This window comes from Pelodiscus sinensis, chromosome 1 (assembly GCF_049634645.1).
Source record: "Pelodiscus sinensis isolate JC-2024 chromosome 1, ASM4963464v1, whole genome shotgun sequence".
Lineage (NCBI taxonomy): Eukaryota > Metazoa > Chordata > Testudines > Trionychidae > Pelodiscus > Pelodiscus sinensis.
In genome coordinates this window covers 119,499,269-119,522,112 of record NC_134711.1, presented here as the reverse complement: position 1 = coordinate 119,522,112, position 22,844 = coordinate 119,499,269, and the positions used below count along the sequence as shown (strand labels likewise).

At 44.4% G+C, this 22,844-nt stretch overlaps 1 protein-coding gene across 2 annotated transcripts in view; it reads left to right on the top strand.

Moving 5' to 3' along the window:
* Positions 1-22,844, top strand: part of ITPR2 (inositol 1,4,5-trisphosphate receptor type 2) — a 319,703-nt gene that overhangs the window by 164,907 nt on the left and 131,952 nt on the right. For both annotated transcript variants that reach the window (XM_075898795.1, XM_075898803.1), the window contains exons 35-37: positions 15,124-15,314; positions 15,984-16,126; positions 18,897-19,005. In XM_075898795.1, the coding sequence (XP_075754910.1) occupies positions 15,124-15,314; positions 15,984-16,126; positions 18,897-19,005 (443 nt within the window). The remainder of the gene's footprint in view (positions 1-15,123; positions 15,315-15,983; positions 16,127-18,896; positions 19,006-22,844) is intronic.

Sequence of the window (22,844 nt, the reverse complement as noted above, 5' to 3'; positions counted from 1 at the left end):
TCTAGGCATTGAAAATACCATAACATTGTGTTATAATTTCATAAGACCACAAGACTTGCCATACTGGGTCAAGCCACATACTGGGTCGATAGGCACTCCTGCATTCCTCCTTTGAAATTGACTAGTTGAGATGTTAAATTGTGGTTAATTGACTAGTCGAGTAGTCAATGGACTAGTCAATGGACTAGTTGATAGGCACTTCCACATTCCTCCTTTGAAATGTTAATCTAGCCCAGTAGTCTGTCTTCTGATAATGGCCAATGCCTGGTGCTTCAGAGGGAATGAACAGAACAATTATCAAGTGATCCACTGCCTATTGCTCATTCCCAGCTTCTGACAGACAAAGACTCAGGACACCATGCCTACCCATCCTGGCTAATAGCCATTGATGGACCTAACCTCCATGAATTTCACAATGTCTCAGAAGGTCTGACTTCCAGGTCTCATTTCTTCTCTTGCTTATACCCCATTTCAATCTGTCCCATCGAACGGGGTGGTTCAGATGAATGGTGGTGTTCATTGGTGTACATGAAAAAAGAATTTCAATCCAACCATAAGACATTCATCTATACTATTACATTATCTTCTCATATAGAAACTGTCAGACCATAGGCATTCCCAATCATTGTGGACTCCATTCTGTGATCAGCCAAAGCCCGTAGTAGGAGGTGGAACATAGCTGTGTTATCCTTGGTAACATCCCAGGGAAGGAATTGTGAGCCAAGCAACCAGCGTTCTCTCCTTTCTTTCTCTTTGCTCCTGGGGGATGTTAATTTCTTGCTGGCCTGACTCTCATGCTAGCTCAGTTGTTCTAGCCAGTGAGTTGAACTCAAAGTTGAGCCAACCTCCTGATCTTTCCTACTCACTCTTTACTCTCCTGCACAGGGTAAGGAATAAGCAGATGCTCTTACTTATCCTTTCATTTACTCCTGGTCGAACTAGCCTGGCTAAAGGTGTATTTTGGATTTGTACGCCTCTTTTTGTGCCCATACTTCAAATCAGAATTTGGCCTTTAAATCAACTACATAATTTAGTACTTCCCTTAGAATTCAGTATGGGATAGAGTATGCAGCCCTTATTCACTTTGGGTATGTCTTCACAGCAGGACTAAAGTCGAATTAAGCTTTTGCACGTCAATTGCATAGCTTAAGTCAAAATAGCTTAATTTGGCTTTTGGTGCTGTCTACACGGAAGGAAGTCAAAAGAAGAACATTCTTCCTTTGACTTGCCTTACCCCTCGTGAAATGAGGGTTACCAGGAGTCTAAGTAAGAAGTCCTCCAGCTCGACATTATTTCTTAATAAAGGCTTTTAGTGTAGACGTGCTCTTCGTTATTTTTGTTAATAACACTGCTTTATTCCGAAATAATGTTATTCTAAAATAACATTGCTGTGTAGATGTACCCTGGCAACCAACAGGATTACTCATGTGAGTAAATGCAAACCCACAAAAATTACCCCAATTTAGCCCCTAAAGTAGTAAATTCTCCATTTATTAAAATGAGTTAAACAATTAATCCATAACAATTATAAGTTTTAAAAAGAATTAAAATATCATGTTTTCTGTGTCAAAGTTGAAGACTAAATGTTGCTTCTGTGGGAACTTAATTCTAAAAAAGAAGGGTTACCACTAGTTAGTTAACATAGGCAAAGGTTCAGTTTTAGGGTTGAGTTTCCACAAAAACATGATTTGAGAGTCTTTTACTTTGTCACATAAAAGATGATTTGATGTGGATTGTTTCTATAAATGAGCCATTTTGATTGAAATTTTCCAAACTCTCTCTCTTTCAAAAACTTCAGAACAGCCTAATCAGTGCTATTATTCTAATCCCATTTTCTGTTGCTCCTCACTTTGAGTAGTTTTGAAATCAGTCAGACAATTTGTGGACAACATGAATAAGAGGAGGAGGGAGAGACAGAATCAGGCTTCTTTGGATCCTTCAGAAAGCGATAGGAATTATTGAGGAATGCAGCTACTGAATTTATTTCCAATGAATTGTCTGTATTATATTTCATAATTCCTAAAACTGAGGTTCTCAAACTTTTCTTATTGCATAGCTGCCTTCCAAATTACCAGCTCTCCATGTACCCTTACCATTCTCACCACTGATACTTTGTGTGTGCTGCTTAACATTATGCCTGTTTAGCTATCTGTCCGTAATTCACTATTACATAGAGATGTAGTGTGATACAACTGAAAAAAACCCATAAATTCTGATCTCAGTTAGACTGGAGAACAGAAACCAGGCTGTAGTCACTGGATGTGAGGATTCTGTATGTCAACGCCTCTGTGTTCTCATTGGCATTCCCTGAAGTAAATTAACTCCTGTATTTTATATAACAAATTCCCACAGAGTTTTGAAGCTTCATATGAAAATGCAATTAATAAAGAAAACATCATTATGGAATTTCTCCTTTACGCAGCATTAGAGAACGCTGTGTGAAGGACCTTTCCATAACAGGAGCCTGACTTAACTATTACCACTGTGATTGAAATAAATGGGATTACTTTCACAAGTAAGCAGTCCCTACATTTTACCTCATAACAGCAGACTTAAAACAAAAAAAATCCAGTGATCAGTTTCTTTAGCACTTTCAAGTCAGGGGATGTCAGTCATTACCAACTCCAATTCTAAGACAACAGGTAGTAAGATGCCGTAGGAAAAAAACAAAAAGAAAATTCCAAAGCCCATTCTTTTGGAGCTGTGGATGCCAATTGTAAGAATGCCATTTCATCTTGCAGCTATTCCACTATAATGGTGTACAGAAGATTGAGAGAACCCTGTAAGGTTTAAGGATGTTGAATTGTGGTTAATTGACTAGTCGATGGACTAGTCGATAGGCACTCCTGCATTCCTCCTTTGAAATTGACTAGTTGAGATGTTAAATTGCGGTTAATTGACTAGTCGAGTAGTCAATGGACTAGTCAATGGACTAGTTGATAGGCACTTCCACATTCCTCCTTTGAATTGTACAAGAGCCCCAGTAGGGGCTCTTGTACATTTCAAAGGAGGAATGCGGAATTTCGCCTGCAGCCAAGGGTGAGCAGGAAGTCCTGCTGACTCCAGGTTGCATGTGAGCATGCCTGCTTTGATATGTACATTTCAAAGGAGGAATGCGGAAGTGCCATGGAGTCTGGGGTCAGCGGGGGACTCAGTCCCCCACTGACCCCGGGCTCTGTGCTGTGCTGCGCTGCATGCTGCGTGGAGCCTGGGGTCAGCTAGGAAGTCCCCTAACTGATACCGGGTTCGGCTAATATGCTGCGCGGAGCCCGGAATCATCTGGAGGAGTCCACAGCTGACCCCAGACTCCATGGCATTGCTCCTTTGAATGCTGCTTTGAATCCCCATCTCAGCTGTGCGGTGGCTGCCCCTTTGAAACACCGCCTCAGCATTTCAAAGGGGCAGTGCCATGGAGCACAGGGTCAGCTGGGGACTCCCCAGCTGATCCCAGGCTCCCTGTGGCATTTCAGCAGAACCCGGGTTCTGGGAAAATGCCGCTCAGAACCTGGAGTTAGCTGGGGAGTCCCCAGCTGACTCTGGTCTCCACAGTGCTTCAGTGCTTTAAAGGGACTGTCCTTTAAAGGGACAGTGATGCACAACTTAGCCGCAGATCAGCTGTGCGGTGGCTGCCCCTTTGAAATGCCGCCTTGGGATTTCAAAGCATCAGTGCCACACAGCTGATCCCCGGCTCAACTGTGCAGTGCTGACGCTTTGAAGAACCCCTTCTTTCCCCCACTTTGTTGCCTCTGTCTGATAAAGGAAGCAAAGGGGGGAGGAATCAACTAGTCGACTATCTGATAAGCACTTGCTTATCGGATAGTTGACTAGTCCTTAACATCCTTAGTAAGGTTCTGCATACTTGTACTGTAAGATATTTTCTTTCTACCCTAAAAAAGTTACAAATAAAAATACATTAAACTTGGAATCTAGGCTCAATATTATTGCCTCTTTCTGAAATGATTATTTGTGTGTAATACCCATTTAGATGGACTGTCCTAAAAAAATTCCTGCACTTGAGGAGACTTCATTTTACTTCCCACTTTTGAGTTTTCTTCCTTCTCCATTTTGTGAAACACTAATCTTCCATTTTACATTTTTCTAGCTCAAATCAAATGATTATAATATTGTTACATTTCTGACAGCAGGGAGAATACATTTCAGATGAAGCACATATTTTATTCTATTTTAACTGTTTGTGTTTCCCTAATTGCAAGAAAAATTCAATCATGATCTATTTGTGGAATGATAAATATTTTACGTTAAGTTTTCAGCTGGAAGAAAAATATGTGCTGTCAATGAAAGGTACCAAATTGGCAGCCGTGTGCCTTATCTACACAAGGCTTTTATTTCCTATAAAACTTTTTACTGTTGCTATCATCAGTGTCTTTCCAACCAAGTTTGACTATTAATCAGTCAAATGATTAAGGAGCTGGAGGGACTGATTTATGAAGCAAGACTAATTGAATTAAATATGTATTGCTCAGTTAAGTGACAATGAAGCTTGGTTGGAGAACATTGGAGCTGCCCACAAGTACCTACAGAGTGAAATAACGAGGGAGTGGGATTGTTTAGGATGGTACACGAGGTACAATTTTAATTACTGTAAAAGATAATGGGATGATAACCTCCTAACAATGAGATCTATTAGTCTTGAAGAATGCTGTTTCCCAGGGAAGTGTGGCTGGTGAGAGTGCTGTCAGTGGACGGTCTGTAAATTAAATTGGATGTAGCTGTAGAGAAGAGTGTGTCGTGTAAGAACAATCTTTCACCAGCAGGGGAATGGCATAAATGTCCTACTGTGATCGCTGTGCTCTAATTCAAATTTCTGTGTTTCTGTGAGAGAATCTACATATTCATATTACTTTTTAGTTGTGGGCACCCTGCCTACATGCCAGGTTTAGCCCTGTTTTAGTGGATATGCTGCTCTGTTGACTTCAGTGAGGTGAAGCTCACCTGCGCATGGGCTCTGAATTGAGCTATTTCTTATAGTGAATGTAAGGCTTACTTTTTATTTTGGGTACCATTCTTCCTATGTACCCAGCAGTTTGCAGCGTGAAGGGAGCAGACAAACTGGTGCATTGAGTTCACGAAAAACTCTTCCACGGTTTTTATATGATGGCCTAGCTAAATGCAATGCCAGCTTCATTTTTTTTTCAGCTTACACCATGTATTCATTGATCTTTAGGCTGGATTGTTTGTTGCTAGTGTGAATGTGTGCGCTCTAGCGGGAGTATATGTGTGCAACAGCCCACGAGCTAGTCACCCTCCCCACCCCCATGCTTCCTCAGGCCGTGAGGCACACCCCGAGTTGTTAGAGGTGCAGCAGAGGGACTTGTATGTTATAAAGGCCTGTGCTGACCCTGTTAGTGAGCGTGAATTACACTCTACATGAATATATGTTCTAGTCTGCTGTGATGAGCTTGTAGTTGGGAACACAAATAACCAGGTCCGCTGATGGCGTGGGGGGAAAAGGGGACAACTTCCTGGTGTTTCAAAAGGGCCTAGGTAGGGCCGGTCCTAACCAATTGGCAGCCTTGGGCGACCACCCGTAGGGTTGCCAAATGGTTGCCTCCCTTCCCCCCCCCCCCAAAAAAAAGGTCAGGGAGTAACCAGGGAAACTGGCTGAAATGCATTCGGGGCCCGTCCCTAAGACCAGCTCTGTCAGTGGCCCCTTGAAAATGGCAGCCCTGTGCGACCCACCCCCCTGGCTCACCCGCCCATAAGACCGGCTCTGGGCCCAGGGCTCCTGGCTGCTGCAGTAGCAGTGTTGATGGCTGGGAGCCTCTGGCCCTTTTAATCACCACTGGAGTCTCGGGTAGTGTTCGGGGCAGTGCTAACGGTTGCCTGGCAAAGGCATGGCATGCTGAGGGCTGCTTGGGGGAAGCTAGCCCCATCCCCGTCCCTTCCACTTGAGGCTCTGCCCCTTCCAGAGGCCTGAAACTAGGGTTGCCAGGTGTCCAGTATTCTAGAGTGCCTAGTTTTTGCACCCTCTGTCTGGTTTAAAAAAATTCAGAAAATACTGGACTTGTGCAATGTCTGGTGTTTTCTGTTGTTCCGGCTGGGTGCCAGATGGAAGCCTGGCGGCAGTGGGGAGAGTGGCTGGGAGGTGGGGCCGCAATCGGCGTTGGGAGCCTCTGGTTGCGTGCAGAAGCTGGTCAGGGGTGGGGGGAGTGTCTGGGAGGCAGGGAGCAATCGGTGTTGGGAGCCCTCAGCTGATTGCGTCTGAGGAGGAGTGACACCTTGGGGAGAAGGAGAAGCCCTGTCCCTGCTCCTGAGCGCTGTTCAAGCGCGTTGTGGCGCCGTAGTGCAGGAGAGAAGCCCACAGGTGCTTTGTAGTTGTGTTTAGGTGCCTTCCATGGGCTCTCAGCCAAAACTGACTGGGGTGGAATTTCTACTTCTTCCCACTGGGACACCCAAAGACCTGGCTGTGGGGGAGTCACCTTCCTACCCATGGTTGTGTGCCCCCCCCTTCCGCCCTGCCATTGTGTTGCTCTGGGGTCTGCCTCTCTCTGCTTTGGGTAGCAGGTGGCTGCTTTGTAGAGCAGGCTCTGCTGCCTCCCCCTTTGTTCCCAGCTTGGTGGCTTTTGTTAGTAGTGTGTTTGGTTGGTTGGTTGGTTGGTTTGGTTTTTTTTGCTAGACAAATTTTTAGCCTGTGTGTTTGGTGTTTTTTGGGAGACCATCTGGCAACCCTACCTGGAGCAAGCCCCTCTCTTTTGCCCAGAGCCTGGGCGGCTCTGTCAACCGTACTGCAAGTGACACATTAAGCTGCTTGTGTGGTCACACAATCAGTTGTATCCTTTTCCCTTGTTGCACATCGGTCACCCCAAGGACAGGATTTAATCCCTTTCTGGCCTCATCTTTTTGATTCTTACTCTAGTTTGAAAGTTGTTTGTTTTCCAAAATTATTCCAAAGTGGAGCAAAACCAAACATGCTTTTAAATATTTTATTTTCATGCTTTAAGGGAGATTGACACATTTTGAGGAGGAAAACAGCCTACAACACCTAAATTAAAAATAAATATTCATGTTCACATTTGTTCGTCAGCTTTCCAAAATGTAAAAATATGTTTCATGTTGTTTTAAATAATGAAAGGTGAAACAAATGAAAGATAAACTTTCTACAAGCTGCAAGGAAATAAAAAGACAAAGCCTTTGTTTATAACTTAGATTTCAGCAATGCCCTTTGACAATCAAGGCAACTCTTAATTACAAATGGAATTATACATATAAGAACTGTTCAAAACAAAGGAGCGTTTTTTTTTCTGGTTTTCTTTGTGATAGTTTTAATTAGCTGCGACTCTTTGAACAATCACAGTCCTTGACTGCTATTCAGACACTGATGGAAGTTGTTAACTTCAAATAATATCTGTAGGGAGGCAGAAGTACAGGGGCTCCTGCACAACATGATCCACTGTTAATTGATTCTCCGGTATATTGGAATTCTGCATACCTAATATTTAAGTGCAAAAGAAGCATTGTCCCATACCATTCCAATGACTGACAAGATAGTGCACAGAAACAATAACCACAAGTAGTGGCTGGTCATAAACTCTGTTTTTTCTCTTAACCATTGACCCCTTCTCCAAAACAAATGGAAGTTTTGGGAGGGGAGCGGTTGGTCTACCATGTGGGAACAGCTTCTTTTGACACTGATGATGTGTGGGTTGTTCAGCTGTTAGGAAACGTATCGTCCCGTCTTTGGCATAACACCACTTCTTAATTCCCCAAGGCAAACTCTTTTAAGGAAAGTGTCTACCAGAGATGAAAAGCTATTCAGCTTGGGGAGCTGAACCTCCTGCATCAGTTAGGCTCAGCTGCCTGGGCTCTGGACACAAGCACAGGTTAGGCATTGGGGTATGCTAGTGTGGGCCCTTGCAGAGTCCGATTTAAATCAATAGTGGTTCTTCGAGTGATGTCCCCATAGGTGCTTCACTGTTGGTGTTTGGCTCGTCCTGGCGCTGCAAATCGGATTATTTTTCTAGCAGTCTCCTGTCAGGCTGTGCATGTGTGGGGAGGTGCTTGCCATTTGTGCCTTTGGAGCTCGCGCATGTGGCCCAGGTCCCCTCAGTTCCTTCATTGCTGCCCTCGGCTGCAGACGGAGCTTGATCCCTCTCCTCCTCTTCGGTCATGTGTTGACAGGAATAGCGTTAGAATTAGGTCAAAAGTTGTTTTTTGTTTTTGTAGTTAGCAGTAGTTAGTTTAACAATACTGTTTTTCAAGTTTTATTGTTGTAAATAGTTAGGGTGCCTGAGGCATGGCGCACTGCCAGCTTCGCCAGCTACGATCCTCAGGCCTGTCTTAAAAAAAAAAAAGGAAGAAATCAACAGAATGGTGGGCTCCCCCAGATTCAAGAAATGTGAAGTGACACATGCTATTATTTGACCAAGTGCTTGAGCCTCTATCAAACAAGGAGGTCACCAAACAGCAGAACAATGCTAATACTCAGAAGACGACCCCGAGTGCCTTTTCACCTAAACCCTCAGCTAAATGAAGGGTTTCTCCAGCTCGCTCCCTACCACGAGTTAGTATGAGAGACAGGCTGGGCACATCTGACACTGGGCGTCCCCGCATTGCATCAGTACCAGAACCAAAATCACAGTCTGATCACACCATGACACCGAATACTCCGGCACTGAAGAGCTTGGCAGCTCTGGGTCTGGATAAAACTGCAGCACCACCGGCGCCAACTAAGACCTTGGTGTTGACGAAGGCCAGGTTTAAATCTGCCAAACTCTTGCCTCGCACCTCTAGCATGGAGCCAGTGCCATCCTCTCCAGCACCAATGCCACAAGCACCACAGGAGCCTCCATCAAGCCGTCGTCATCTTTCTGTTCACTCTAAAGGCTCAATGCACCCGTGCAGGAATCGGAACCAAGATCTAGATCTCCATATGACTACTCTTGGAGACATCCATCTCAATCTCCCTTATCACCTCTTGGCTCTCCTCTTCCACCATGGTCACCTGTACTTTCTCATTACAGTGAGTATGATGAGGACTGCAGGCGTACGTATTCTTCTCAACATCCCTCTCCAACCAGGCTCACACTTCATATGAAAGATGCTGACCACAATACTCCCACCATCCTCCATGGTATCCGGCATTATCCTATCACCTTGACTGGTCCCCATACCATCACTGGGTGCTCCCATGGCACCAGTCAGCAGCACTGCCAACCCTGGCCCAGAGGTCAGTGGCCCCCTCCCATCCGCATACTTCCCCCTTGCCAACGGAGGACCCAGAAGAGGGGCAAATTGTTGATGATCCTGACACTGAACAATCTGACGTTTCACCAACTGATAACCGCTTCATCTGGTGAGGAGAATGATTTATTCCTGATGGCCCGTCACCAACTGATGATCTGAAAGAATTTCAAAACTCATTCAGAAGGATCACTACTAGCCAAGAGGTGGTATTATCAGAGGTGCGAGAGAAATAACATAAGCTTCTAAAGAACCTCCAGCCTGCCACCAAATCCAGAATTGCTCTCCCCATAAATGAAGCAATTATGGATGAGGTTTGGCATACACCAGCCACAGCCCTACCAACCCATAAGAGGGCTGGTAGAAAGTACTTCACCCCCTCCAAGGGCATGGATTTTCTGTTTCTTCACCCCCCAGCCAAACTCCCTAGTGGTAGATGCTGCACAGCATCGATCCAAGACCCCGCAATTTGAATCCACCACTCATGATAAGGACCATAAACACTTAGATCTGTTTGGCAGGAAAATGTATTCCTCCTCGACCTTGCAGCTTCATTTAGCCAATTACACAGCATTATTATCCAATCATGATTTTGATAATTATGCAAAATTGATGGAACTAATGCAACATCTCCCAGATGATAAAAGGCCAATATTAAAATCTATAGTGCAGGAAGATCACAATACATCCTGCACAGCGCTGCAAATGGCGCTTGACTTCGCTGATGCAGCTGCAGAGGCAATCACTACATCGATATTAATGAGGCATTCATTGTTGTTGCAAGCAGCGGGTGTCCCCAAAGAGCTGCAAACCCAGGTCGAAGACCAAACATTTGATAAGGACAAACTCTTTGCAGTGTAAACTGATGAAGTGCTTCATTCTAGCAAAGATTTTCCTAGACCACCTAACATACTTTAGGGATGTACGCCCCCCAGCCCCCTGTACCATAGGAGACAGTACACTCCCTGTCAGAGGCAGAGACTTATCATTTGCCTGACAGCAACAGCAAAGACCGTTTGACCAAAACCATTCCAGAGCAAGGAATCAGCACCGGTGGGCTCCTAACACCTGCTCGTCCAACCAACAGGCCTCCAGACAGCAGGTGTGAGGCTTTGGTCAAGAGCCTGCACGATGTCTCCACTCCACAAGTGACTTCCAAATTTACCACATTTCATCATCGTTTGCGCCCTTACTACAATCAATGAGCAGCATTTACGATGGACTGCTGGGTCCTAGAAATTGACAAGGCCAGTTATTCTATCCCCCTGGTTTCAATTCCATCAACCTCTCCACCCTCCTCAGGGACCCCTCTCAAAAATTGCTACTTCGTCAACAGATACACCATCTCCTTCACACAGGAGCCATAGAGAGTGTACCCAAACAATATCAAGGCAGGGGTTTTTACTCAAGCTACTTCCTTACAGAAAGACGGACAGGCAGTTGGAGGCCTACCCTTGACTTTCTTCACCTAAACAAATACCTCCATAAACAACAATTCCAGATGGTCACGCTGGCGACAATCATCCCAGCACTGGACAAGGGAGACTGGTTTGCGGCCTTTGTCCTCCAAGATCCTTATTTTCATGTAACTCATACACCCAGTACACAGATGCTTCTTCCACTTTATGGTAGCTTCAGACCATTTCCAATACAGCATTCTTCATTTCGGCTTTGCATCTGCCCCCAGAGTTTTTTCCAAGACTCTGGCCGTAGCTGCAGCATACCTACGCCGCAAAGGTACCTTATTGAAGGCCCTTCCCAGCAAGCCACAAGGGATATGCTGCTTTTCACAAAACGGGTTTTTGAATCCCTCGGCCTCATTATCAATGAACAGAAGTCTACTCTATGTCCCATCCAATCCATAGAATTTATAGGGGCTTGTCTCGATTTCACAACAGCATGACCATACCTGCCAAATCAGTGCTTTGATGCCATAAAATGTTTGATCTCAATCATGAGGTTGAGTCTAACTGTCTCAATTCTAACCTGCCTTCGTTTCATGGGCCACATGGCCATTACCACATATGTGGTCCCACATGCATGCCTGCACTTCCACTGCCTTCAGCATTGGCTTGCCTTGGTGTACAAACCAGCCAAGCACCACATGCACAGACAAGTATCAGTTCCCCAGAGGATCCTATTGTCATTACATTGGTGGACCGATCCTCAGAATCTTCTGGCCAGTGTCCCATTTCACCAGGTGCAGCCATCCATCCATATTACCACCGATGCTTTGCTCCTCGGCTGGGGCGCTTACTGCAAGCATTATCGAGTTCAGGGCAAATGGTCTACCCACGAGACCACACTCCATATCAATCTTCTGGAGCCCTGTGTGGTCTGCACTGCCTGCAGACATTTTCTCCATAATATCTGGGGTTCCATGGTACGTATCCTCATTGAAAATGTAACTACCATGTTTTACATCAACAGGCAGGGAGGCACCAGATCTTGATCTCTTTGTGCAGAAGCAGTGCATCTATGGAACTGGTGTATACACAACAACATCACCGTATCATACCTACCTGGAGTCAAGAATACTATTGCAGATACCCTCAGTAGCCAGTTTGCAGTGGACCGCCAAACCCGGATCCTACACAACATCCTCTATCAATGGGGTTGTCCGTAGACCCTTTTGCCGCTTGCCGAAAACCAAGTACCCTCAGTACTGATGCAGAGCATCTGACTCTGGCATCTTCTGCACCTCTTCACAAGGTCCTTGACTACATTATGTTCCTGAAACAACAAGGTCTGTCAGTTTCATCACTCAAGGTGCACCTCGCTGCCTTCACAGTGTTCTACCCTCCGATTCACAGCATCTCTATATTTGCTCACCCTATGTCTAAGAGATTTCTCAAAGGCCTACATAATCTCAGTCCGCTACATAGACCTGTTCCACCCACCTGGGATTTGGAATTGGTTCTTAAGGCACTTTCCAAACCACTGTTTGAGCCCATGACCAAACGCACGCTCCACCTGCCTACAGTAAAGATGCTTGCTGCTCTCAGCATCACCGCCATATGCCATTTTTCACAAAGACAAAGTCATCTTTTGACCCCACCCTTCCTTCCTCCCTCCCTAAAGTATGTTCGTATTTCCCTATCAATGAGCCTATCGTTCTCCCTACCTTCTGTCCAAAGCCTTATGCTTCCCGGGAGGAGGTGTTTTTACATACCCTGGATGTCAGAAGGGCACTATCATTCTGTATAGACTGTACCTGACCATTCCACAAATCACAGACTTTATTTGTCTCAGTGGCAGCACATGCCAGGGGAAGTCCACTCTCAGTGCAATGTCTCACAAAATTGATAACATCCTGCATCATTCAGTGTTACCTACTTCAAGGTAGACCTCTCCATAGCGCCCCCCCCCCCCCCCCCGGCACATTCTACTTTAGCGATGGCAACACCCACAGCCCTTCCTCAAGGGAGTACCACTCAGAGATAACTACCGGGCTGCTACCTGGTCTTCCAACCTAACTGTCATGAGGCCCTATGCCATTTCCACGCGAGCAGACACAAGCTCTGCCGTAGCTGATGCAGTCCTTCCATCTGCATGCAAGACATAGTCAAAGCCCACCTGCTATCTTGGGGGTACCTCTGTGTAGTCACCAATAGTGGAGCACCCACAGGGACATCACTCGAAGAAGAAAAAGAAGTTACTCACCCTGTGCAGTAATGATGGTTCTTCGAGATTGTCCCTGTGGGTGCTCCACAGACTACCCTCCTTCCCCTCTTCTCTGGTTTGGCCATGCAAGAGGGCAAACATGAAGAAACTGAGGGAACTTGGGCCAACTATGTGAACTCCATAGGTGCAAACAGCACATTCCTCCCCCCACCCCGCCTGTGCATGCTCAGCCCGACTGCATACTGCTAGAAAAAGACTCCAGTCTGTGGCACTAGGATGAGCGTGACACCAACAGTGGAGCACCCATGGGGACACACATCTCGAAGAACCGTTGTTACTGCACAGAGTGAGTAACTTCCTTATCTCTGCATTAATGGGTCCCATACAGGGTTCCCTCTAAGCTGCGTAGCAGCAGCTTCATTGGTGATTTGTCAGCTCCCTGCACGGAGCCCTGAGCCTCTGACTGGGTGGGGCTGATTAATTGCCTGTGAAGCTGTGCTTCCTTGCAGCTTAGAGGGAACACTGGTCCCATGGTAATACTAGGGATATGGAAGGTAGAATAACCTTGTTCTAGTCCTGAAGATCATAGGTTCGAGTTCCAGAACAGGATTTGGGATTATTCTAAGTGCTTGCATAGCAGTATGGTGAAGGGGAGGTCCCTGCTTGTTTTCAGTGATGCACTGTCTTTGCCAACATATGCTCTGATCCAGTAAAGCATTAAAATGCCTGCATAACTTTAAGTAAGCAAGTATTTTTGGGGCTGATGCATAGCCCACTGAAGTCAACAGAAGCACGCTTCCTGACGTCAGTGGGGTTTGGATCAGGCCCAGTGGTACTTCACATGCTTAAAATTGTGCATATGTTTAAATGCTGTGCTAGATCAGGGCCACGTTTTTAGTTTGAGACAGGTTTTAGTAACCGGTTTATTTACTCAAACACTAGCAACTCAGACGTTCAATAAAGATAACTCTTTACTATGGAAATTAAGTCATAAGAAACTAATGGGAATCACTTTCTTGCTGCCTACATTTTCAAGTACACGTCAGAAAATCTGCCCCCTGTCGTTGCTGTCTACCTGACATCAGGCCCGACAATGGGAGAGGACAAGGGAGACAACTGCCCCTAAGACTAGTGAGTCTAAAGGGCCGAGGGCTGTCTCTTGGCCATAGCCATTGCCCCAGCAGCAGCAGCTGGGAGCCCCAGGTCCTTTTAATTGTCACTGGAGCACAGCACAATGTGCTCTTGGCAGCTCTACAGGCTGGGAGAGAGGCCTGTGTGGCCCCCTTCTGCCTGAGGCTCTGCCCCTTCTGGGAGCGGGAGCTGCCCCTCCCACCTTTCCCAGGGACCCAACATGACTGTTGGCTCCTCTGTCTGACACCTCAAACATTCCACACTGACGCTGAAAAGTTTGCCACGCCAGTCCATTGCAGCATAGCGGGATCTCTGATACAGACTTTCTACATACAACACAGTACATCAGAATTATTTATGGCATTACCTCTTTTATCCTTTTCCGAAAAGGCCATTCAGCAGGCACAGTTAACGTGGCATGAAATGAACTATCGGCACCTTGCAGGAACTGGTGCAAGTTTTCTCTGTCTCTTACCTTCAAGTCTGAAAATCAAATTATTCTCCTGGATTTGCCAGCTATAGCTTCTGTGATTATTTATTAATTATTTCTTTTTTTGCATTGTGGTGGTGCCCAGGTGCCTCAGATGTTGATCAGGTCCCCAATGTGCCACATATTGTACAATGCGATCCTACGGAGGATAGAAGTGTGGGAGGGAAACAAACCCGAGCTGGAGTCCTCTTATATGTCTAAGTAGTTTTTTAAGTACATAAAACATGCTGGCTTCAATGGGATATTTTGGGTAAATGCATATCTAAGAAGACTAAAAAGAAGAATTTTCAAATTTATCCTCAAATGGATTATAAGTAGTTATTAGGCGAATATAATTACTTCTGTTGCTAATATCTTTGTAACTGATTTTTTTTTTTAAAGAGGTGTTTTTTAAACCCCTTCATTCTTTAGAGCAGAGAGATACCTGGACCAACAAGAAATGAGAAATCTTGGATCAGGTCCTCCACTGGTATAAAATGGTGTACCTTCATTAATTTAAATGGTGCTACACAGTTAACATTAGCTGAAGGTCTAGGCCATTTAAAAATAAGGGAGTAATCCTGGCCTCATTGAAACTGGGAGCCAAGACTCTTTGAAAGGAGCAAGGATTTCACCCCAAATGATTTGCCAGGGACCCAACAACATTCTTTATTGTAAATGTCATCATCTCCTTACAGCAAAGAACCGTGGGATAGCAATTCCGGTGGATTTAGACAGCCAGGTAAATACCCTCTTCATGAAGAGCCATTCCAACATGGTGCAGAGAGCGGCCTTGGGATGGAGAATGTCTGCCCGCAGTGGACCTCGTTTTAAAGAAGCACTAGGAGGCCCTGCCTGGGATTACAGGAATATCATTGAAAAACTGCAGGTATGGTAGCAAATGCCGGCTGCTGTGCATGTGACCATGTGTTGTGTCTAGGTATGTTCGTGACATTAAGACTAACCCCAGGACAGAGGGCGAGGAGCAGTTTGGTATCTATCAGGGAGTGTCAGCTGGCCTGAGCAGCTCACCGTGGTTATAATCTGTATCTAAAAGGGGTCATGTAATATGCATGATGGTTTGGGGGAAATTTGTGTGAGGGGTGTGATTTCTAAAGCACAGCAGCATGTTGTGCATTGGCTGACCTGTTGGCACAGACTAAAATTTGTAGACAAGAGGTGAGTATAAGACAAGAGACACAGACAGATGGGGATGCAAGGCAGTGCTTTCAGCACAGTGGTTTCCTAACCATTGTCAAGTTTTTTGTTGTTGTTTTGTTGGCTCCAGGGCAAAGGAGAGTTTTGGAGGGCAGTTAAGGTAACTGAGCAAGTTGATGGGAACCTGTTCCCAGATGTTATGGGCAGCAAAGAAGAAAGCCTGGAGTTGCAGCTTTGGGAATGTAAGTGGGGGTGGTCAGACTAGCAACATGGGCTGATGGGATGCAGAACAGCAAATGACAGCAAATGTTTGTCCCATATTTTATTCACTTACTAAATCATTGAAGGGCAGTTGGAGCGACTCTTGCCATAACTGACCACCTTCTACTACTTTGTTTAGGATGTAGTCTCTGCCTTGGAGCAGCAGTTCACTCCCATGATGCAGGCTGAATTCTCAGTGTTGGTTGATGTATTGCATAGTCCTGAACGTCTCTTTCCTGAAGGCAGTGATGCAAGAATAAGATGTGGTGCTTTCTTGTTCAAGTAAGTGGCACAACAAGAGCCCTGTTGATTTATTTTTCTTAAAAAAAAAAAAAGGGGGGGGTGTTAAAATTTCTAGAAGTGCACAAGTCCCATTTATAAAAGGCACTTAGGAGGCTGCTGATACTCTTTGTTTATACAGGTTGAACCTCTCTCATCTGGGACTCTCTAGTCCGGCAACATCTTTGGTCCGGTAGGCTAGACTAGAGAGCCCCTGCCACAGAGTGAGTGGCTGGGAGTTGAGCCGCTCTGGTCTGCTCAGCCCACAGGGCCTGGGTGTAGAGAGCCCCGGGAGAGACTGCTGCTCTGGTGGGGCAGGGGTCCCAGGAGCAGCTGTGGCCCAGGACCAGGTGGCTGGAGTCGGGGAGCCCCAGGAGCAGCTGCCACCCCACACACGGCCGGGGATAATGAGCCGAGCCCTGTGAGCGGGCAGGGGGCAGCAGAGCCAGGCAGGTGGGCTGGAGGAGCTCAGGCCTTCGGGTTCTCCTAGGACAGCAGCCAAGAAAGGAGGCCCGGGAGAGCCCGGAAACCTGACCTTCTCTGATCAAGCAAATTCCCTTGTTCAGGACCACTCAGGTCCCAAGGGTGCCAGACTAGGGAGGTTCAACCCGTTTCTTCTTTGTTACAAAGTTCAGGTGTCCCATTAGTAAGGGAGTTGTGTGTGTGACATGATTAACATGAAAACCTTTGTGGCTTGCTGAAATTAAGATCGCCTCAACTAATTGTCCCCAAATACACTGCAAGGTCTCACACTTTCTATATTACAGTGTGTGGTTTTAATTCCTATTCTTTTGGGGCATGCTGAGCTACCTTTTGATAGAAAGTAAATAAGCCCTTTGGTTTTTATTTTAAATTGCAGACTCCAAAATCACTCTTTTTAATGTACATTTCAGTGGTTTAAAACCTTGCCTGGTTTTAAATTACAAGAGGTTTTATTTGCTGTTTGGAAAAGAGCTGTGAGATGCCCTTTTTGCCCTTGAGCAATGGTATAATTTTGAGGTGACTTAAGGGCACTGTGAAAATTTGGCAGGTTTCCTGATTCCTCAGCTTTTCACATATTCTGCACAGGTAGCATTATATAGTTCATACTTAAAAAAAATGACTAAATGTTGCATTTTTTTCCTCATGTGTCAAAGCTTTCACTGAGAGTCACTGGAAATGTTGAATGAGTAAAGACTGCAGGATTTGGCCTATAGTGTGCAAGGAATACAGTTTTTTTTAAACAACTTATTATTACTCAGTGATACTTTGCAATACTTAGGGGCCCTTCCAGATTCATGGTCCATTTTGGTCAATTTCTCAGTCATAGACACTTAAAAATTGTAAATTTCATTATTTCATCTATTTAAATGTAAAATTTCAGTGATGTAATTTTACAGGTGCTGATCCAAAAAGGAGGATGCGTGTGCATGTGTGTGTGTGGTGTCCCAAGATTGTTTGTGTGGTATCGCTACTTTACTTCTGCCCTGCTACAGGTGGTAGTACGGCTGTTAGAGCTGGGCATATGGAAAGCAGTGGCTGCTGGCCAGGAGCCCAGCTGTGAAGACAGAACCATTGCCAGCAGCACACAGAAGAATGTCAGAGTATGGTATTTCCACCCCTTACTTCTGTACTGCTACCTGCAGAACTTGACCCTCTGTCAGCAGCTTCCACTCTCTGGCCACCCAACTCAGAGGAAGCACAGGAGGATGGCAATACTGCAGTCCTCCTAAAACAACCTTGCAACCCCCTCCCCCCCACACACACTATTTTGAGTTAGGCTCCCTTGTGAAATCTGTGTAGTATATGTTAAAAGTACACAAAACACTAGTTTTCATTGGAGGACAGGAGATTTCACAGTTTGTGACACATTTTTTCCTGGTCATGAATTTGTTAGGGCTTTAGCAATACCATATAAAGGACACTATTAATATGTAGTCATGCTAAATTGATTTGCATTTAGTCCACAGTGAGTTCCTCCCATGAACCTGGTCATCATTTGAATGATGGAAACTTCCAAAGAAATCCCAGCATGCTGCAGGAAATAATACTAGTACTGAACCCAGTGTGATAAGGGGCATGGTGTTCTCTTTTGAATTAGATGGAAAGAAGGATGCTTTATGCAAGAATGTGTGTGTTCACTCTAGTGTCCTTTTGCTAAATTTTGATTTGAGCAATGATGTTTTGCTTTCCTAAACTCCTGTTGCAGTTTTATGTGGATGCAGAATTCTGCTTTACTTCCTGCCCTCAGTTGCCCTGCAAAGTTACTGTGTACACTTCAACAACTGCTGCATTCTATCCAGAAATGACTGCAAAGTGATACTATTATAACCATTTAAAAATACCTTGGATCATCTTGGTTGGAAGCCATTCTGTAGTTGTAGAATAAATATTATTGCTACCGTAAAAGTCCCTGTTAAAGTTTGTAAGATAAGTCATGGACACTGCAGGTAACATGGTAACTTTTAGAAAAAGATAGGCCCAAGTGACAGAATTTGGATTCTAGTTTGGATTTCAAACCTTCTAAAAATTAAGATGTATTTGGATCTGGGACTCTTTCCGCTCATTATTTAGGCACCAGCAGCAAAATTAGATGCAGACTCCAAACACCCTTAAAGGCCAAGAGAGTTTGGGCTGGGGCTCATTTCTTTTTCATGGTATCTACCTGCTTTATTTGTATTTTCTTCAGGAAATATGGTAACAAATAAACAAACAATTTCTGCATAAAGTGTATGTTATCTGGCTTGGAGATGGGGTGCAATACTCTATATAACGTCTAATGTTTTACTTGAAGGTTGATTAATCACACAAAGAAGCTAATGGAGAAAGAAGAAAAACTCTGCATTAAAATTCTTCAGACGTTACGAGAAATGCTTGAGAAGAAAGACAGCTTTGTGGAAGAGGTATTGCTACCTTTTTAGTATTAAAAATAAAGCTTTAATCTTAGCATACAGTATTGGCCCTAGAATTGAGCCGAATGTTATGCTTCTTAACTCCTCATGAGTTAAAGTACTACATTTGTTACATCAGGAAAGGGGGACTGAAGGTTACAATTTCCATGACACGCCGCATGGCCTGTTGCAGTCCACGTATCTACAATCAGTATCTGGAAAGCTCAGGGGATGTCTCAGCCTTAATGCACCATGATTAAGGCTATGATTATGTGATAGATGTCCCAGCAGTTCCCCTACCCCCGCAGCTCACAGTTGAAGGTATCCTCCAGCAGCTATCTAGCTGAGGGCAGCCGGTGGCAGGGGGATACCCATGTATGCCTCGCCTTCAGCGGGGTGGGGAGATCCCACAAAAGTTCAGCCCTGCAGGCCAGAGGTGCCCACAACTTCCACTCTCCACAGTGCCGGAGAACCAGGGAGCCCTAGTAGCAATTGGTGCTGAATCTGCCTCCCCATTTTGTTAGAGATATTTTTAGTGAAAATCAGGGACAGGTCACGGGCTTCCATGAATTTTTGTTCATTATCCATGACCCTTCCATTAGTATTTTTACTAAAAGTATCCTTGACACAAATTTAGGCTTAACCATGGTAGTACTGTTTCCTCTCTGACACACTTTGGCTAGAGGTCAGAAGATTAAGGCTATCACAGCAACCTTACTACAAAACAATCAAAGACTCAAAAATCTAACTAAATTAAGAAAGAAAATTAGATTAAAACAAAAGTCTGCATAGCCTCTTGGGTCTTGTATACATACTTGGCAAGAGTCCAGCTAGGTAGGAACATATTGGGTTAGCTGTAGCAATGTAACACCATATATTTCTTGCGTGCTCTCTGATTTTTTCCACCACTTAGTTCATTATTTCTCCTTCCTACCTGGGAACCCAGCTCTTTACAATCAGTAAACAGTTTTGATGCTAAAGATATGGCAGGGAGTATGTAATATTTACTCAGGTGTACCCCTTAAGGTAGGAGCGGGCAATAAGCAGCCTGTGATCGAGACACAGTTCACTAGGGCCCCAGGCAGGCCGCCATATGCTTTGTTTATCTGAGCATCCACAGAGACAGCTGCTTGCTGCTGCCAGTGGCTGTGGTTTATCATTCCAGCCAACAGGAGTTGCAGGAAGTGGTGGCCTAACCTGCGCCACTTCCCACAACTCTCATTGGTAGGGAACGGTGAACCACAGCCAATGGGAGCTGCGTGTGGCTGTACCTGTGGGTGCTCAGGTAAACAAAGTGTCTGGTGGCCTGCCAGGGGCTAATCTTGGCAAACCATATCTGTCCCATGGGCTGCTTATTGCCTACCCTTAACCTAGGGGGAAGCGGAATCATCTCTGTGCTCTCTACAACGCTTACTGTTTTGTTTATCTGCTAACATTCCCTTTGTTTAGCTCCAGAGTGGCTTCCTAATTTAATCTCTCAACATCTAGGTTTCAAATGCCTCCTTTAGTTTGCCTGCACCTTAGGGCCATGGTGATAGGTCCATGACTAGAGGCTTTAAACTGATTCAAAACCCATCTCTCTTGACAATTTTTTTGTGCTTTGTATGGTTTCCGCTCACTTATACTTCTTATCATTCATTCTGCTTTATGTTAAAATGAGTCAGAGTGATTCATTGATTTGTCAGAGAAATCATTGACCTTTGTCCATAATCAGCACCTATAATCCAGTATATACATTGGAATCACTTTAAGAAACATTGACCTCAAGTGACAATTTTCCCTTCTCCTTGCTCCCATGCTCCAGTATGTACAGATTTTGATGTGATGCTGGTCATCCATTTCACAGTACCTAGCAGAATTAACAACACTCAGGATATACCATATAGTTTAATTTTTAATATAAAGCTCCTAATGATGAAGGGAAGAATTTTGTGAGTATCAAGATGGATGCATATTTCTAGGTGATTTGTATTTTTCTCCTTAAGCTCCATGTCTCAGTGCTGTCATAGGAATGTGATAAGAAAAGCATCTTTCAATTTCTTCTCTAATGATAAGCCACATATTAGGAATATGGCCCACTCACAGTGCACGTGTTTTGGTCATTCACTGTTTTAATTTCAACATACGGCCATAAAAAGGACATTTTTGCCCAGGCTCTAGACAGCCTACTAGATAGGTTTAAAAAAACCCTAGTCAAACCAAGACAAAAACAGCAGTAAAAAAGCAGTGATTTTTCTCTGCACAAAAACAAGCTGTCCACGAGTGAACTCTCCTCCTTCTCATCTCCTGCAAAGAAGTTTACTTCAGGAGCAATTTACTCAGTCCATGGCAGATAGTGATTTGTCTTGGTGTCATGGCAAAATTTTCATGGCTGAATCAGGTATTATTGTTTTTAGTCATTTTTATTTCAACTGTTTTACTGCATCCTCCCCACAAGTCACATGTTAACAACATTTTCTTTTGAAACTGTTCCCATTGGAGAAACCATGCTAAGCCTTTCCAAAATAGCCAGATAACCACCAGAAAATAAAACCTCAGAAAAACAAGGAAAGAGAAGACAATACCTTGAGTTATAGATATTCAGTAAAAGCTTGTCTGATAAAATAAACCTTTTACCCGACTTTGGTGGGTGATACAGTGGGATTAATACAAACCACCAGAGGGAGTTAAGTGACAGCCTGGCTTCTAGTCCTCAAGAATGCACATCTGAGTTCAGCAAATGCTGCTCAGTTGTGCATTTGTTATCCTGATGGTGCACGAGGAGATGGTACATATTAATGTTTTTGTAGGGAAAAAAATAAGACTCATACCACTTCTCCCCCTCCCCCCATGCTGTTCTTTCTGAGACCTGTGAATTTTATAGTGGAGAAGGATAATAAACCAAATCATGTGAATTACTGTGTGTTTTTTTTTCCCTACTGTAAGTCTTTTCCTCACTTACCACTCTTGAGAGTCACAGCCAGGGCCAATTGGGAGTAGGGGGCGGGGGGAGGACGGGAAAAGGCAGGAAGGCCATTTGACATGGGCCTCAAGCTCAAAGGGGTCCTCAAATTTAGACACTTGTTAATTTTTTGCCATTTGATAAGTTTCACAATTGGTTTTATGCACATTTGTGCAGAAAAGGGCTAGAAAAGCATTTGTTAAATAAAAAATATTCAAATTCTGTCTGTCAGGTTTTTTGGGTGCCTTGTTTTGTTTTCATGTGTCATCGTTTTTTATTTTTATTATGGCAAGGGGCCACAAAAGCTTGAAATGGCCTGAGTCTCTCTGAGCTTTTGAGAGGAACTGGTGACAGCTTATGCTACAGACTTCAGAAAAGAGAGAAATAGCAGAGTGAGCTGTCTTTGGAGCACTCTCCCAGTTTTCCGTGAAACATTATATCCCTGCACATGCGGTTCTATTCTGTTGTGTAATTGAAATGCTGAGAAACACAGAATTAGGGTTCATGGGGCCAGATCAACTTTTGACAGCAAAAGGCCCAATTGTGTGTTAATCACAAGTCTGTTCTGTACTGTGCTGGATTTTGAGCATTAGATTTGGCACAAACCAAAACATTTTTCAGTTTAAGTTCATTGCAATGAGAAGCAGGAGAGCACCATAATGCAAACTATTGATTAGTTGTATTTATCTGGCCCCCATTACTTCAGTAACTGAGCACCTCATCATCTTAAATGTACTGATCCTCCCCTTTCTGTGGGGGAGATAGACCATTATTAACTGTTTTATAGAGGAGGAACTGATGCACAGAGAAACTGACTGTCTTTTTAAACTCTCTTTAGAAAATTAAGAGATTGATTTCTTTTTATTTCTTCCATCCTTCCCCAACCGGCTTAACACAAATGGTGTTGAGA